We start from the raw sequence: 17,181 nt of genomic DNA on the forward strand, positions 1-17,181 counted from the left end.
CCTTGCCCCCAGCCCAGGGATATAGTTTCAGATCCCGCATCCTCAGCCCATCCGATTGAATTCCGAATTCGGGCTGGCAACTGTCCGCGGATATCGATTGCCGATGATGTTGGCCAGGTGTTGTGCGTTGGGCAGGCCGGGATGCGGCTTATGAGGTCCGGATTCCGTATTCCGTATTCCGGATATTGGCACCAGCACCTACCCTCCCTTTGCCGCTCCCCTAACCCCTTCCCAGAGAACACACAACCCCTAATACCCACATTGTATCTACATACGAGCGCACATTTGCATGGCCTCATTTCTTTTCATCCATAATTTCAAATTGCGAGCGAATTTTCCCCGCTGCCGTGGCATAGTTTTTCCTCTCCACAGCGGGCTGGCGGGGCAGGGGAAAGGGATTATTTATTTATTACGAAATTTTCGTCATTCGATGCGCGGCTGTGGCGCGTGGAAAGGTGGAAATCAAAGGTGGAAGGACTCGGAAAAGGATGCCGCAAATGTCGAATTATTCAAATGATGATTCCAACCCCCTGTGATATGCAAAAAAAATAAAAGAAGGAAGCGAAACCCAAATAGGTAGAAATACGCACACAGGACGCGGGACGACAGGACATACAGGACATGCGAGATACTCGCGTCGCGTTGATTTTGTGTGCACTTTTTTACCTTGCGGCAATCTGGCGGCACACACACCAGCACACACTCGCACACACACACCAACACACACACCCGGTGTGGAAATGGCCCTCATGTTGCCGCGTTGTTGTTGCTGCTCGTCCTTTGTAGTTTGCATGTCCCGTTTCGTCATATGAGATCGCGAGCGTTTACAAATTTTTCATTTTATTCAAAAACAAGAAAGGCGACGAGCTGCCTTCGAAGCACCGCGGCGGGGAAATACCCTAGCCGAGGCTATTTATTTTGCATTTTTAATTAAAAATTATATTTAATTAATTATAAAAAAAAGATAGATCATTTTACATTAGCCTCGGATTTATTTTAGATTTTTAGTTTGTAATTTTGTCAAAGAAAAGGAATGTTCCATTTTCGCAATAAAAGGAAATGAAGTAACTACATTGACTTTAAATTATAGTTTCTCTTTACCCTAGCTTCGGACTTATTTTACATTTAAAATTTTTAAAAATAAATATTATGTATTTATTTCTTTTAATAAATACAGATAAGTATAGTTCGGGGTGTATAAGTAAACTATTTTTATAGAATTTATTTACATGTTTATTATTTAAAGGACAATAAAGAAGTAGTACAGTTAAGGGTAAGCATTGACTTTAAGATAAGGTATAATGTACTAAGTAAATTTTTCAAATAATATTTTAGGTTTTAAACATTGTCTTTGCAATCCCATTTTTCCTTTCATTTTATGACCATTACTACAGTGTATTTACTGCATAATTAAATCACTTACGTAAATTTGTGTTAGAATAAAACAAATTATTAATATATTTATAATAAATAATAATACATAATATTTATTAAAAACATTAAAGTATTAAGCGACATACCAAGACATCAATTGATTCCAAAATTTTTAAATATCACAATTACATTATTTCCAGGTATTTCAATCGTTGAAGACTACATACTAACACACTTTATTTTGAAATATACAATAATTATAATAACAAATAGAATCCCACCTGGCAGGCCATATACCCCGCGTCCTTAAACATCACCTCCAGCCAAATGGACAGATACGAACAGGACTCGCTGGAGTGTGTGTGTAGTAATATATAAAAAGTCGCTTTTAAAGACATCTGTCCCATATGGGTGCATTTCCCCCTGATCGCCCAACTCCCCTTCGAAAAAATAGTGGCGACCGCAGTCGAAATTTGAATTCATTTAATTTGCACCTTGTTGGGCAATTTTTATTTATTATTTGTTTTGTTATCTTTTTTGTAGGTAACTTTATATATTATGCTGGCCAGCGACATCTGTTCTTATCGATGGGGTGTGGGGGAAAAAGGACACGGGTAAATATGCTGGTTAGATTGGTAAAAAGATATCAAGGTGCTGAGGGTAGATAATATAATATAATATGTTTAGAAATTATGATCTAAAAAAACCAATGATATCACAGATTTTACTATAACTTCGTATATAAAATTCTTTAAAATATTTAAATCCATTTTACTTGTTCGATCTTTGCATTATTACCTTTCTCCTCAGGCCCACTGAATACACATTAAACCCAAATCGAATCTAAATCAAACTTGAGTAAAAGCCACCAAATAGGCAAACACACAGACCTTAACCCCCCGGCACACACATTCCCTGGCTGGACCCACATCCTTAACCCCCCACTGGCCCTCGCCAGCCGAAACCAAATGCGCAAAAGAAATGCGAAAAGTTTGCATAAATGTCCACAAACATGTGGGCCAGTCACAGTTGCCTTCGTTCTGGGGGAACCCCCTTCGTTCTGAGAACCCAAACCCTTAACCCCCGATGGCCGCCCCCAGCCCCAATCATAAGCAACTCCTTTATTTTGCCTCCTTTCTTATTTTTCCTGGCTGCTCATTGGCGTCGTCGGCGACTTTATAAAAATGTTTGCCCTTCGGTTTGTTTGTTTGTCTATGCCTCGATTTGTTTGTCTGTCTGTGCAGTGAAAAAAATAATATATATTTAAAATCCAAAATAAAATACCTCAAAAGTTTTGCTGGAAAAAACTTTTTACTTTTGAGCCACAAAAAATATTTATCGAAATGTTTTGATACTACAATATTATTTCTATAATTCGAATTATTTGTTCAGTGTTCATACTTTTGTTTGATAATTTTTTCTTTAATTTTTTAAAGTTATATAAAAGTTTCTTTATAAGGTATATATATTTTTGAACATTTATTGCTAATACTTTTGATTCGATGTCATTATTTATTTTATTTATCATAACAAAGTTTAGCTTGACTTTGGTCCGAACTTTTTTTATAAATCATAAAATTTTTCGCAGTGCATGGCATGCGTGAGTGTGTGCTGTTGTTTGTTTGTTTGCCCGGTTGCGTTTTGTGTCGTAAATTTAATGGGCAGTCGCAGTGGCAGAATCGAAAAGGAATCGAAACGAATTGAATGGCAAACTGGGAGCCATGCATAAAAAATTGCCAAAGCCAACGGGCGTGCGTGGGGTTAAGGGGCTGGCAGCCAGGGGTTAACTTCGATTAGCCCGAAATGTTGTCATGGCCTGTGGTCGCACATATGTGCCGTCCTTCGGTTTTCCCTTTTCCAGGGGGGGGTCCACACACACATACGTGGTCATGGGGCCAAGGCTCAAGTAATAACCGCCCAACACCCCCTGATTTCCCCGTCGAGTTTCTGCAGACGCGGCAAAAATAAATAATAAGAAGCGAGGACCGTTCGAAGAAGTTATCCGCTGCTAGGGGAAATCCATGAAAAGGCGACGAGAAAGTGCCATGGATTTTTTAAAAATATATTAGATACTTTATAATTTGTTATACCAATATTAAAATTCCAACATTCAAATAATTATAATTAAAAACAACTATTAAAAATATATATCCTAAGATATTAAAGAAATTGTTTTTTATAGTTCCAAGTATTTTTAATATACATAATATAATATAGAATCTTCGTTTTACATATTTTAGGTATCGGAAAATTTATAGATTGAAGAGAAGAATTTTAAAAAATATTTACTATATACAACTATAATTTAAACATAATGTTCATTAATTATTTAATTATAAGTAATATTTAAAAAATTTGGAAGACACGAATAATTAATTATTTAATAAAAATATTGTATTGTAATCAACTATACTTCTTAGTTTGTTTTCTCTTTTTGCTGGTTTTGAAAAAGGTTTTTAAGCATATGGGTTATAAACGACAAGTCCAGGTTCTTGGTCCTTCGTGCTTTTTGAGCTGGTGGACAGCGTCCCCCGCCATATAGGGCCATTGATCAAAATTGCTACAATAATGGCGAAAAATCCACCCCGTGTGCGCGGCCCACCCACATTTTGCAGGCCAGTCCGGCGCTTTCCACCCCTGGCCACCCGCCGACCACCCCCTTTTCGCGCCCACTCGCAATTCATTCCGTTTCATGGCGGAAAGGAAAGCAAATATCGCCATTGCCGTCCAACATGGCAACGGGCAAACGGGCAAACGGACAACAGGACTTTCCATGTAGACTCTGCAGGATGGCGAGTTCGACGAGGCCAAGGAGGCGGGGGCGGCGGCAAGTGGGTGGTGGCAGTGGCAGGACCTCGTCTACCATTGAAAGCCCTTTTTGATGGCTGCCCTGGATGCTGGCGTTGTTCAGTTGCTCGGTTGTTCAGTGCTCGGTTGTCGGTGGTGGAAGGTCCTGGCAAGGTAGCAGGCGGTTGCCAACGCGCCTCTGCACGGAATGTCCAAAAGGACCAGGGCACCCGCTGCACTGAGAAAAAATGGCCATTAGTTTTGGGGGATCTTCGAATTTATTTGAATTTATTTTTTGTAAATTTCTTTTATGATGTTGGAAATAAACAACGACTAAGGCTTGCATAGGAACCTAAAGTACCAGCTGTCAACGCTATTAATGTGGGGGACTGTGAGTTAGAAAGAGTTCGTCACCTTACCCTACAACTTTCAAAAGTGAATAAAAAATTGGTTTACGCCAAAAGCTGAAGAATTTGTCTACGCTGGAATTTTATCGAATCTTACTTTTACTGGAATATGCCTTATAGATGTCAGGAAATATTCTGCTTTTAAGCTTTTGAAAAATATAGAATTTTGAAAAAATAACATAAAAAAATATTTAAAATACAAAAAAAAAAATATAAGAGTTATAATAGAGTACATATATAAAGTAGCTAAAATGTGCACCTAAATTTAAGTTTGTAGTACAATTAATATTCCAAATATTCAAAATGTATCAGATAATAAATTAAATATTTAAACTTCAAATAATAATAGTTATATTATTAATAATAATACCTACTTAATTTATTATAACGATATAAAAAATGTCAAAACCTCTCCCCAGTAATAATATTTAATTTTATAGCTTATGTAAATTATTTTCTTACCATTTCACCAAGGTAGCACACCTTTTCTCGCAGTGCACATGTGTGTGTGATTTCGCATCACATGCCTTGGCTTCGTAATGGCCACAGTTGTTGTTATGGCCAAAGTTCGTACGTGAGGGTCGAGTTGCAAATGGAGGGAGGAGGCCGTGGGGGAGGAGGAGCCGGGCCAGGGCCAGGGGCAGGGGCAGGGGCAGGAGCCTGCTCACAGGACATCAGCCATTCGCATTGGGTCCTTTCTGGTGGCCGTTAGCTGGTCGGGTCGTTTGTACATATTGCATCAAAGAAAACTTTTGCCTGGGTAAAAATAAAGCACACCACACGCAGTCGCACTGGAAATGGGCAGATGTGGGCAAGAGTGGGCCGAGCTGGGCAGAAGTGGGCAAGAGTGGGCCGAGCTGGGCAGAAACGGGCAAGTGGGCGGGGAAAAAGAAAACGGCTATGGCAACAAACGGACAGGGGACAACGCCAAAGGACATGGCCAAATACGTGTGTGCAAATCCCCACATGTACACTGTATACACACATCTATATACTGCTGGGTGTATCCAAGCACACAACCTAGTCCCCAGCCACGCCCCCAAACCATTTTACGCCCAACTTTGTTGACGTTTATCAAGTCAACGCGCGGAAATTGGCACTGGCCAGGGCGAAATTCCAATAGAAAAATCTAATAAACTGGCAGTCCACAGCCTTAAATTTTAAAATGTATCCGTGACTTTAAATGGCGTTTGAATAGATCTTGAATTTGTATCAAATATTTACTAAATAAAATAAATCAAAATATTAAATACAATTTTCACCATTTATTTAATACTTTTTCTTTTGTATCACGACCTCGTTCTTAATATTATTTTTACTTGTTAATTTTAAATTCTTTTTTAACAAGTATTTTTTAATGATAATAGTTTAACGAGTTTATAACAAACATATCTGAATAGGAATCGCTCTGAAAATAATAAAATATTTTTAATCAACTTAAATTTACTTATTTTAAATAATATTTATTATAGAATATAAAATATACAAAATAGATCACTAAAAACTTAAAAAATCGTATCTTTGAATTCTCAAAAATACATTATATTTTTTAATATATATTTAACCAATATGTTTTAGCTTATTTAAAATACAATTTTTCTTGGGAATACTTTTAAATATAACTTTAAAAGATATTGAAACACATAGAAAATCTTATCTTCGAACCAAGTTTCGGCAGACAGATCGTATAAAACACCTGCACCACATTTTAAACTATGTTTAAGCAATACTTATTACTTAATTCAAATGCAATTTGTTAAGGAATATTTAAAATTAAAAAAAATAGATGGCAAAACCTCTAAAAATCGTATCTTTCGGCCAACAGATCGTATAAACAGCCCCCGAAAGATAAACCCCACACACAACCGCATCCCCAGCACACACCACCCTGCTCCTCCCCTCCTTAACCCGCTGCAGCCCCCTTCTCAAGCCCCCCAGCTCCCACTCCTCTAAGCAGGCAATCAGAGTCCAGATTTCCATGGGCAGGCCAGCACATGAGGACCGGGGCTGATCTCTGCGACAAAATATTAGTTCTGTCAAAATAAATTTTTTTGAGTAATGTAATCCCATTTTGCGGTCTTCAGGGGCGGGGAGGGGCTCGGTGTGGCCGTGGGAGGGGGAGTTGGACTCATTTTTTTGCGGCCTCCCTTCCCGTTTTTCACCCTCTTGGTCACATTTCGCATCAGCCTGAATATGAATGCGATAAATCTGTTCGTGATTGTTTTTTTTTCGCGCGCACACACATGTGTGTTTTTTCCGCCGGGTTGTGGGTGGTGCGGAGGTGTCCAAAAAATAAAAAAATGGCAGAGGAATTCGCTAATCCCGGCGCAGGAGGCGGAGTTCAGCCACGCGGTCGCGGTCTCAATTTCATTTTCGGCCGAATGTAAATCTGGATCTGAATCTGAATCTGCGGTTTCGACGGCGGCTTCAGCTGGCCTTTATTACACTATTTCCTAAGCAGTGCGCTAGGCTCAAAAAATGGCAGGGAATACACTCAGGAAAATTCCCTAGGGAATATTTCAAAAATAATTTTTAGAAATATATTTATATTATTTAATACAGGTGGAAAATAATTTATATATTAGCAATCAATGAAAATAAAAGTAAATAAAATAAAATATCGGTTATAAATATATTTATTTTAATTATTTACAGCTGTAAAAAAATGTACACATTGACAATTAATGAAATAAAAGTTAATAAGTAAAATTCCAAATATACTAAGACCATTTTGAAAATTTTTAAATGTACAACTTTTTTTATTGTTTGTGAATATAAAATATTTTTAAATTTATTAAATAAAATATTATAATATTTAATTATAAAATTTTAATATCTACTTAAATTTACACAAACCAAAAAGAAAGTTTAATTGTTCCGCCAGTAAATATGCCTAAAAGCAGGCTATAAGAATGAAAGGTCCTTGGAACTCCTTTATATAAATAATGTTGTAGTATACTTTTCTGCAGATTTTCCAGTGTTTATTTGAATATTTTATTTATTATTCATATCCTATAAACTTACCTTTACTTTTCGCCCTGTGTATGATCCGAGCTGCGAACTCAGTCGATTACGGACACATGCATGGTCGTTTCACGCACTTGGAGACGTGACCAGGTGGGTGGATGGCTCCCTCCCCCGGCGGTGGGTGGGTGTTTTCCCTGGGCGGCGTGGCTCTTGACTTGGTCGCTGGATGATGACAATGTCTTGTGACAGCCTCCGCTGCCGCCTGTGATTGCCAAAAATGCGACACGATGACGGGGACGAGGGATTGCAAAGCGAAAAGGAAAAAAATAAACCATAATATATATGTGCATGTATAAAAAATGAAACCCTGAAATGTAATACACTCACACGCACTCCGATCCCCGAACCGCAGACATTGATGAGGCCAAATTTCTGTGATTCGTCATCTAAATAGGTTTTCCCTCCCCACCCACACACGCACAGACACACACACTGCGCGGAATTGCCACGCATTACACACACGCACACACTGGCCGGGGAAAATTGTCCAATCTATGGGAAAAATGCTCCGCAGCTGGGCAGGTTTGCTGCGAAAAGGGAGGTCCACGTTCTCCAAGGGTTCGCCAGCAAAAATTTATTTAAGTCCCTAAGAATTTTTAATCTTAACAAATTTTAAACATTTTTTGAGATATCAAATTTAAGTTTTTTGAAGGTTTTTGAATTTTTACCCAGCGGATATTACGATCTCAGTCTGTAGACTTTTCCGACCCTATTAAGATATACATATATACCTGATCACCATCACTATTTGATCCAATCTAGCCATATTCGTTTGTTCCTCCGTTTCTACATTAAAGTTTTGGAGATAGAACTTTCCCAAACATCTTGTTTTTTCGAGTATTGAATGTAGTATATAAGTCGGAACAAGACGGATGGTACCGCTATATCCTATAAAAATATTCGTAAAAATAAAAAAGATTGCTAATAAAATAATAATATAATATAAAATTCTATAAGAATATTCGAAAAAAAGTTATGCTAATGAAAATAACATCTATAGGATAGGAATATTCAAAAAAATAAAAAAAGTAATACTAATAAAATCTGCTTCCATTATTAAAAAATAATTTACCATTCTGTAAATGGTTTCCTTTATAAAATGTAATATCAATGAAAAATCAATTTACTACTTTGATAAAGCTAATGCTACTGCAATACTTTTAAATAATATAATGATAATAAATAATAGTAAGGTCAATTGAAAAACAATTCATTACTTATGAATTCATTATGAATTGTTAATTTTCCTCACCCAATTTTATGTTAACTCTTTCAGAAAAGTAAGCCAAAACTGAACAAAGCAACTAACTTTTTAAATTCTTTAAAAATGTAGCTTAATAATTATAAAATTACTCAATAATGTGGGTCAGTCTACTTAGTTATTTATATTTAAGTCACCTCTAAATTAAAAATTGGTACCCAAAAGTTGAACCAAAGCTGCTGGACTTTGTGAAGTAATTAAATCAGCACTATTCAGTTGAAAAGCATTGTTCTCAATATTAGTGTTGGCTTTTATTTATCAACTATTATAAACATAGTATTTAATGCTCCATAATTGGCGGTAGTCAGGGGAGGAAAAAAAAGGACATAATGATGTTTTAACCTAAATGCATTGAATTGTATTGCAATCGAGTGGCTGCAGACCGCCAAGGCAATATCGAATACGATGCGAATGTTGCGTAACTTCTAAGTATTGTTTGACGACCGTCCGATGATCTTCCGGCTGTGGGTGGGGATCGGTTGCGGGTGGAGCTGGGAGGCTAGGAGGCTGGAAGGCAAGGAAGACGAGAGCGAGCAGGAGAACCAAGGGGGCGGAGTGGAAGTGATGGAAGCTAGCCGGATCAGTTTAGCTTGGAGCGCTTCTTGGCAATCGCATCCTCCACGGCACGTAGTTGCTTCAGTAGCTCCTCTCGACGGGATTTCTTGCCATCCTTATCCTTGCCGCCATCCTTGTCCTTCTCTTTGACATCCTTTTCCTTGTCCTTGCTGTGATCCTTCTCCTTGTCCTTGCCGGTGCCGTTGCCGTGCTCCTTCTCCTTGTCGGAGTCGGCTGAGTTGTTGGGTGAGGCCAGTGCCGAAACTCCGACCATGTTCGACGTTTTCTTAATCTCAATGGAAATAGGCGAACGCTTCTTGGTTGCTTGTTCAGCGGCTGTGGAGATGGAAATTTAAATGGATTAGAATTACGGCATTTATAAATTTATTAATATAAAAATAATATCTGTGTTAATCCAGATAAGTACCATTATAAAATTTAAGGAAGCTGTTTTTAGAATTAAAGAATAGTCTTAAGAAATGTTTGGAAATTTTGATTAGTCAACGAATCATTATTACAGTAGAAATGACAGTTGTTTAACAGCTGTATAAGCAAAAATAACCTCTTAAGAAATATCAACAAAAACAGCTTTTCACCGATATTACAAATATTTCTTTACACAGATTGGTTAAGATTGCCAAGCTCACAAAAGCCTATATAAATCATGTAAATATATGGTGTTTATAAAAGACGTATTCAAGATGTCTTTATATAGTTCAAAATATAGCACACCACACAATTCATTTAATACAACTAAAATAAATAAATAAAAATCTTTAGACTGCATTCCTTTCCTATTTTTCCTGAATTCTAACTTTAAACTGTGATTCTTACGCTTCTTAATAAGCTTGCGCTCGTTGAGCGCCTTGTCAGTGGCTCTCACACGCTTCTGGGGCGTATCCCTGGATCCAGACGAGCTATCCGACGACGAGGAGCCCGATTCCGATTCGGAGTACGAGGTATCAGATGAGTCTGTGCAGGATTCGAAACCAAATTAGAACAGATAGCTGGAGGGGGACAACACAAATATCCCTACCTGAGTCGGAAGTACTGGAACTGCGCCGCCGCCTTAGCTTGGGTGCCGGCGACGACATCTTCTTTCGCTTGGTGGCAGGACTGAGGCCAGCGCCACGCTTGTCCAAAGCGGGTCGCTTGTACGAAGGCGAGAGGCTTCCTTCTGCAAAGGGAAATCAAGGGGTTAATACCATTTTCCAGGCATTTGGTGGATAAGCAAAGTACTCACTGGAAGAGTGTCTGGGCCGGCGCGGTATCTGGCTGGGTGAGCGGGCCGTCCGACCACCATGGCGGCGCGAGGAAGCGGAGGTGCCGGCCAGCTTGTGCGAACTGCCACCGTAGCGCCGCTTGTGGTCAGAGGGACTGCTCGAACGCGACGAGTCCGAACTGGAGTCGCTCTGCGAGCTGTTCGATGTGGAGTACGAAGAGTTGCTGCTGTAGCTGCGCCTGTCCCTGCGCCGGCGATCCTCCCGATCGTAGGAGCCCCGGCCAATCGACTTGGATCGCATCCAGGGATCACTCCACTCGTCACCCCGTCCGGCGGCCTCCACCCGCTGGACAATCACCTCGCGCGTTGGCCTCGATCGCCGGTCGTCCTCGTAGTGCGGCATCCGGTGGGGCGGCAGCTCGCGATACCTTGTCATCCGGCCGTACGCATCCACATCCTCGTACTGCGGTGGCATATACTGAGAGCGGCCGTAGCGATCTGGCGGCGGTCCGTACACGGAGTACTGCAGGGGCAGGAGGGCACGCGGATTGGCATGGCCAACGGCATGCGGATGCATGGAGATCGGCATGCTGAGCGGATTGAGTGGCGGCTCGCGGGCAGAGGCCGAGGGCGGGGGCGGTGAACGGGCGCTGCTGCCGCCGCGATCCTTGAGGTAGTACGAATCCTTCTCCATTTCATCGGGCGACAGGGTCAGGTTCATTTTCTTGTCCTCAAAGTCCATGTCCTGCTCCTTGCGCTTGTTGGCCTTGCGCATCATCTCCTTGGCGGTGCGCAGGCCGCGCTCCCAGGCATTCTCCACCACCACCGGAGCTCCGTCGGGAAGCAAAGGGCGCGAGTCGTGGACGTGGGCACCGTAAATACTGGGCGCATGAAGGAGCCCCGGCCGGTGGTGCAGCGGTGGACGCTCATTCCGATAGTCATGATAGTCGGCCGCCGCCGAGGGGTGCGCGCTGTAGGCACTCGCTCCCGCCCGAGCAGCGGCACTCGATGGACCCGCTCCGGGGGCTCCGGCTGCGGATGGACCGCCCTGCATTGGCACTGAACGCACCAGGCTCTCGAACATCGTGTAGTTGCCCTTGTCCGTGACACCGGGATGCAGGAAGCGACAGCTCATGCCCCAGGTGCACTGTCCACGAGTGTAGAACCGACACACCGGCTTCGGTTCTGTCTCCTCCGGTCGCTTTTCGTCCTCGTCCGACACCTCGCCCTCTTCCAGCTCCTCCTCCTCCTTTTTCCGCTTGCTGGGCGATGACGAAGCCGAACCCTCCTTGTCCTTGGCCTCCTCACCCTCCTCCAAGCTGCCATTGCCCGCGCTATCCTTTCGTTTGTCCTTGCCCTCGGCGTCATCCTCATCGCAGTCCACTTCGCCATCATCGTCGTCATCGTCTTGCGGCACCTTGGGCGTGCTCTTCGACTGGTTTGTTTCGTTGGCTTTGTTCTCCGACGGTGGCTGCTTCACCGGCTCCGCGCACTCGCCCTCCTCCGCCTCGAAGTCCAAGGCGTCGTCGTCGTGCGTCTTCACCAAGTCCTCCTCCAAAGCAGAGGCTGGCGCTCGGCCATTGGCGGCTTCGTCGGGCTGCAATAAATGCATTGTCTTAATAAAGTTGTCCATCTTCACATAGGGAAATGTAAAACATGTATTTGGATAAAACTAAAGCTTACTTTGGTGTCTTTGGAACTTTTCTCCTTGTCCTCATCCCCGCTGGCCGCCTTGCCATTCTGCTTGGGCAGCTCCTGTTGCACCACATGCTCCTCGTCCACGGCGGGCAGTGAGTCATTGGAGATGGCGCCATCCTCGTCCTCGTCCGCCGGCTGCGGCGAATTCTTGGACGATGATCGCTTCTCCTCCGCCTCGATGTCGCTAACATCGCTCAGATCCTCGTGGCTGATGTTCAGATCCACGGCAGCCTGATTGTACAGCTGGGGACTGTTGCTCTGACTCCGCACGGATGAGATGAAGGAGCTGGGCTGCGACTTGGCGCTCGGCGAGCCGGGTTGCTCCGCTTCGGCAGGCGTTACAGGAGCGGATTCGGATTCCGCTTGGGCGGCCTGAGGCTCAGGATCATTTTGGAGCGCCTGCTGCTGCTGTTGCTGCTCAGGCAATCGCTCCTGCTCCTGATCCGCTTCCTGGTCGGCCTCGTCCTCGCTGGAGGAGCCACTGGAGGAGCTGCTGCCACTGCCACTGCCGCTGCTGCTGCTCGAGCTCTTCTTCTGCTTCTTGGACACCTCACTGCGGCTCGAACTGGAACTGGAGTTGGACGATGAGCTGCTGGTGGAGGGAGCTCGTTCCGATCGGTCTAGAGTGGGACCACCGCCGGACTCCTCGGCCTGGTCCTGATCCGGAGCAGTCTCTTCCTTGTCATTGGTGGGCGAGTTCGACCGCGACTCCGAGGAATTGGACGGGGAACTGGCACGAGAATCGTCCGATTCCATGTCGAGGACCATGGGTTCGCCTTACGCCGGTGCGGGCAACTCGTTCCTTGGCGTTTCTGCAGGAGATTCGAAGGGATCGGTAGTTAGTAAGGCTGGCATGGCAGTGCTTGCTCAACGCCCTTGTCGAAACTTAGACGATAAGAAACCACCACTCCTTGGTGGGGGGAATATAACCGGGGAAGAACTAGCGGAGCAAGTCGAGCATTTGTTGGGGGCTTCTTTGCGAGGATCACCGGTTTCTGAAGCGGACGAACTTTGTAATACTTTTACCGTAAGGCAAATAGGTCACGATGAGTCTAGGATTTATAAACCAGTAAGTTATAGCCTTTAACTTTGTTGTCTACTGTCGAAACCACGTGGTTTCCCTTGTTATCACTCCTCAATTAAGGAAACATTGTCTATGTTTATAGGAAATTCAAAGTTTTTTTTATTTATTTTTTAAGTATCGATAGATCAATAAATTCAGCATCAAATATTTCCGATAACTATAAATCGATAAAAACGGATAAGGGAAACGAGAACCAAGGTCAAGGTCAAGGCCCCCACAAATGACGATAGTCCTTCGACTGCTCCGATAACGCGATGGGGCAAGACAATCGATGTTGGTATCATTTTTATTGGTTGTGGAAATGAGAGGGAGCATAAAAGTTTTGATCGATAAGTTTTTTTTGGTTGCTGTTAACTTTTAGTGGGGTTCTTACCTTCATTTCTTTTATTAGCATTTATCTTTTTTAATTTATTGATTATATTGTGTGTGTGCTACTGTTTTTTGTATTTTACTTTATTTTATTTTTTTTAATTTTTTTGACGCGAACGAGAGAGATGACAGAGAGCGAGGGAGAGAGTGTGAGCAATTGGAAAAATTTCCTCCATTCTCGCACTCTCCGCCTCACACACACAGTTAAGGACACGCACACACACACACAGACGCACACACAGGAGAGAGTTAATTATTTGGATTTTTGCAGACTTGCATTTTTGCGGACTTTTTCGCACTTTTCGCGACCGAAATTGGATTTACTGAACAACTTTGACCACTTTTTCACTTACGGACTGTCGACTGTTACTGTTAACTGTGTTACATTTCGAACTTAACTTTGTACTTTTTCAGTTTTCAGTTTTCATTTTTTTTTTTGGAGGGGAAAAATAGAATACTTGAAAATATATCAATTTGTTGGTCTGGTTTTAGCAATATGCTCGTTTGTTGTTGCTGCTTACCTATGGTTCAATCGTGCGGGTGCGAGCGAGAGCGGCGCTGCGCTGCCTCTGCCACTGCCTCTGCCGACGTCAGCGCCGCGCTTTCCCCTGCTTCTTTCGGTCGGTGGACTGGAAAGCCCCTGTGCCCGGCTGCTTGGCGGCTGGATTACCTGGAAATTCGAGTTGTGGGGCTCCGGAAAACGCTCTGGATTTGGTTTGAGTTAAGAAATAACGCCTGTCTCGAAAATTCTGTGTCCGCCGTAGAAAATATGGCGGCTGTTCGGCTAATGTGACCGTACGCGGCGTGACGGGCAATGCTGTTGGCGGAAAACACCCTAAATAAGCCAAGAGCGTGGCGCCAGAGTTGCCACTTGGCGGTCAGAGGCGTCGCAAAGCAGGGATTTAAAAGCCCTAAAACTAAAAAGTTTCAAATGCTTCCCAAAAAAAATATAGTAAAATCTGCTTGTGTCAAAACTTAATCATTTAATTTTTTAATCTAAACATTGCAAGTTATTTCTTATATTTTCTTGGACATTTTTCATAAATTCTTAAATGCATTTCAATATATTTATATTTGTAATTTTTAGTTTCTTAACTAATCAAATTGTATAGCTTAAATAAACTTTAATAATCTATTATGATTTTAAATTCCCGTGAGCTCTACTACTACCTTGACTACGCCCATGATAATAGTTTGAAAATCAACCAGCCAGTATACTTGACTCTCTACAATTGGCACCATGTTCGAAATGAACCAAATTTTTTAAATTGCATTTCCATTACGCAACTGGACGAACACCCATTCAGCCCCCCTTGGCACCCACACCACTGTCCACCTAGTTTTTCCCGCCGGTGGCGTGTGTACACACTGGCCAGCAGATGGAGCGCCTGACGAAATCGTTACGTTTACTTTCCTTTTCCGCGGGAAAGCTCCTTTCCCCGGCGCCCTGGAGTCCTCTGGCGGCCAAGGTCCTGCCGAGGAGGGAGTACTCCTCAGGAGCCCCAGAGCCCGTGCAGCTGAGCTTCGACCTGTACACCGGGGAGAGTCCGGAGGAGAGGCCACCTCTGGTGACCTACCATGGGCTCTTCGGCTCCAAGCAGAACTGGCGGGGGATTAGCAAGGCTCTGGTGCGGAAAGTGCCCAGGAAGGTGGGTCATTGAGTGCTTAATGGGATCTCCCCTTTATAATAACGAGGAACTCCTTCCTTTAGGTGTACGCATTGGATTGCCGGAACCATGGCGAGAGTCCCCATTCGAATGTGCACACTTCCAGGGCCATGAGCGAGGATGTGCGCCTGTTCCTGGAGCAGCGCGGCCACACGAAGGCCGCCTGCATGGGCCACAGCATGGGCGGCAGGTCCATGATGTACTTCGCCCGGAAATATGTGAGTATTTCAACAGGTTCCACATAGATTGCTCCAAAACAAAGCTCTATATCATGTTGCTAAGGATCAGCTTATCATATCTTCCCACAAATATTCTTATGATTCGGGAAGCTTATAATTTAAATACTTATTATTCAGAAAATACAGGAGTCATTGGTTTTTATATTATATTATTGAATGTATCACTGATTAGATAAATGTTTTTTAAAGTATAACACTTTTGTAAAGCCTAAAAATATGATATAGTATAATATGTTATGTTATATGTTAATTAGTAAGAGTTTTAAATTAATTACAAGAACCTAATATTGTTCAGAATACGCTTTAAAAATTTAGGGAGACAGTCTTTTAAGAGAGGTATACATGTGCATACTTTAAGTTAGAGAATTTCGCAAGGGTTTGGTCTAAGAACCTTTTAAATAAGAGGATATAATACAAAGAAAATGGTAAAATATACAAAGATAATGTACTTATGGAATATTTTATTGTCATTTACCTAGGATGACTGCAGGATTTGATCTAAACATATATAGTCCAAGGTTTGTTTTAAATATTCTATCAATTATATTCTATAATTTATTTAAAATTTTATTTAACTTAAATCCTTAAATCTTCCTTTATTTTTATGTTTAAAAGAAAAGTGCCAATTCTTTAATATACATAGTTAAACATATTTATGTTATTTAAACTCTTGGTAGATCAACAATTTCCCTTGACTGGTGGTTGGGCTTCTTTTCTTTACTCATTTTTTAAGGCATTTTATCCTTTATTAATAAGTATTTAATAATATTCTAGCCCAAGTTGGTGGAGCGCTTGATAGTGGTGGACATATCGCCCGTAAGCGTGCCTCGTTCCACTGGGGAGATGACGCAAATCTTCGATGCAATGGTCTCCTTGGACCTCTCACCGTCTTTGTCCATGTCCGAGGGCCGAAAAATCGCAAGGGAACAACTGCTGCAGGCCACCGAAGACGAGACCGTGGACTTTATCATGCTGAATCTGCGAAAGGATTCTCGTTCCGGCGTGTAAGTTGTGAAAAAACCCATATTTTGTAATCTAATAGTACAATTTAATTGCCTTTTAGATTCTCATGGGCCTGCAATGCCCTGGTTCTGCGAGACTTCCTCACCCGCTTCGACAACTACCAGAACACTCTGAACGAGCTGCCCCCCTACACAGGACCCACCACGTTTATCTGCGGAACGCGTTCACCCTATATGAGGTACATGAGGTGCTTTTCTACGGGTTTAGCGTGTAATAATATAATATTTCCCTGATTTCAGACGCGAACAGTGGCCGCAGATTGCGGAGATGTTCCCCAATTCGGAGATCCACTGGTTGGATGCCGGACATCTGGTGCATTTCGAGCAGCCGCAGGAGTTTTTAACACTAGTCACGGAGTTCCTAAACAGAACTGACTAGACCAAATAGGATTTGTTAGCCAATTGTACAAAGAAGTCAATCGTAGATAGACTTTAGCTAAATTAAATTCGAATATTGTTTTCATTGGGT

At 42.3% G+C, this 17,181-nt stretch overlaps 2 protein-coding genes and 1 long non-coding RNA gene across 5 annotated transcripts; 1 reads left to right on the plus strand and 2 right to left on the minus strand.

Annotated features, from left to right (window-relative positions):
* Positions 1 to 7,388: 7,388 nt before the first annotated feature.
* On the minus strand, positions 7,389 to 8,290 carry LOC127011079 (uncharacterized). Its single transcript, XR_007764132.1, has 3 exons — positions 7,923 to 8,290; positions 7,593 to 7,797; positions 7,389 to 7,531 (listed from the first exon to the last, which is right to left on the minus strand). It is a non-coding gene; the product is annotated as an uncharacterized LOC127011079 (long non-coding RNA).
* Positions 8,291 to 9,082: 792 nt separating this feature from the next.
* LOC108022024 (zinc finger CCCH domain-containing protein 18) lies at positions 9,083 to 14,589 on the minus strand. Of its 3 annotated transcripts, none has more exons than XM_017090871.3 (7): positions 14,306 to 14,589; positions 13,789 to 14,189; positions 12,317 to 13,143; positions 10,655 to 12,230; positions 10,448 to 10,588; positions 10,246 to 10,383; positions 9,083 to 9,747 (listed from the first exon to the last, which is right to left on the minus strand). In XM_017090871.3, the coding sequence occupies exons 3-7, from the start codon at positions 13,097 to 13,099 to the stop codon at positions 9,437 to 9,439; spliced, it is 2,949 nt and encodes a 982-aa protein (XP_016946360.1). In that variant the 5' UTR covers positions 13,100 to 13,143; positions 13,789 to 14,189; positions 14,306 to 14,589; the 3' UTR covers positions 9,083 to 9,436. The 3 variants fall into 3 exon arrangements, with proteins under 3 accessions (XP_016946360.1, XP_043949124.1, XP_016946358.1); XM_044093189.2 differs by having other exon boundaries at positions 13,789 to 14,241; XM_017090869.3 differs by lacking the exon at positions 13,789 to 14,189.
* Positions 14,590 to 15,021: 432 nt separating this feature from the next.
* LOC108021990 (protein ABHD11) lies at positions 15,022 to 17,180 on the plus strand. Its single transcript, XM_017090830.3, has 5 exons — positions 15,022 to 15,433; positions 15,496 to 15,669; positions 16,465 to 16,694; positions 16,754 to 16,891; positions 16,953 to 17,180. Exons 1-5 carry the CDS (start codon positions 15,164 to 15,166, stop codon positions 17,089 to 17,091), a joined length of 951 nt encoding a protein of 316 aa, XP_016946319.1. The 5' UTR covers positions 15,022 to 15,163; the 3' UTR covers positions 17,092 to 17,180.
* The last annotated feature ends 1 nt before the right edge of the window (position 17,181 follows it).

The sequence above is a fragment of the Drosophila biarmipes genome, chromosome X (genome assembly GCF_025231255.1).
Source record: "Drosophila biarmipes strain raj3 chromosome X, RU_DBia_V1.1, whole genome shotgun sequence".
In the NCBI taxonomy this organism is placed as follows: Eukaryota; Metazoa; Arthropoda; class Insecta; order Diptera; family Drosophilidae; genus Drosophila; species Drosophila biarmipes.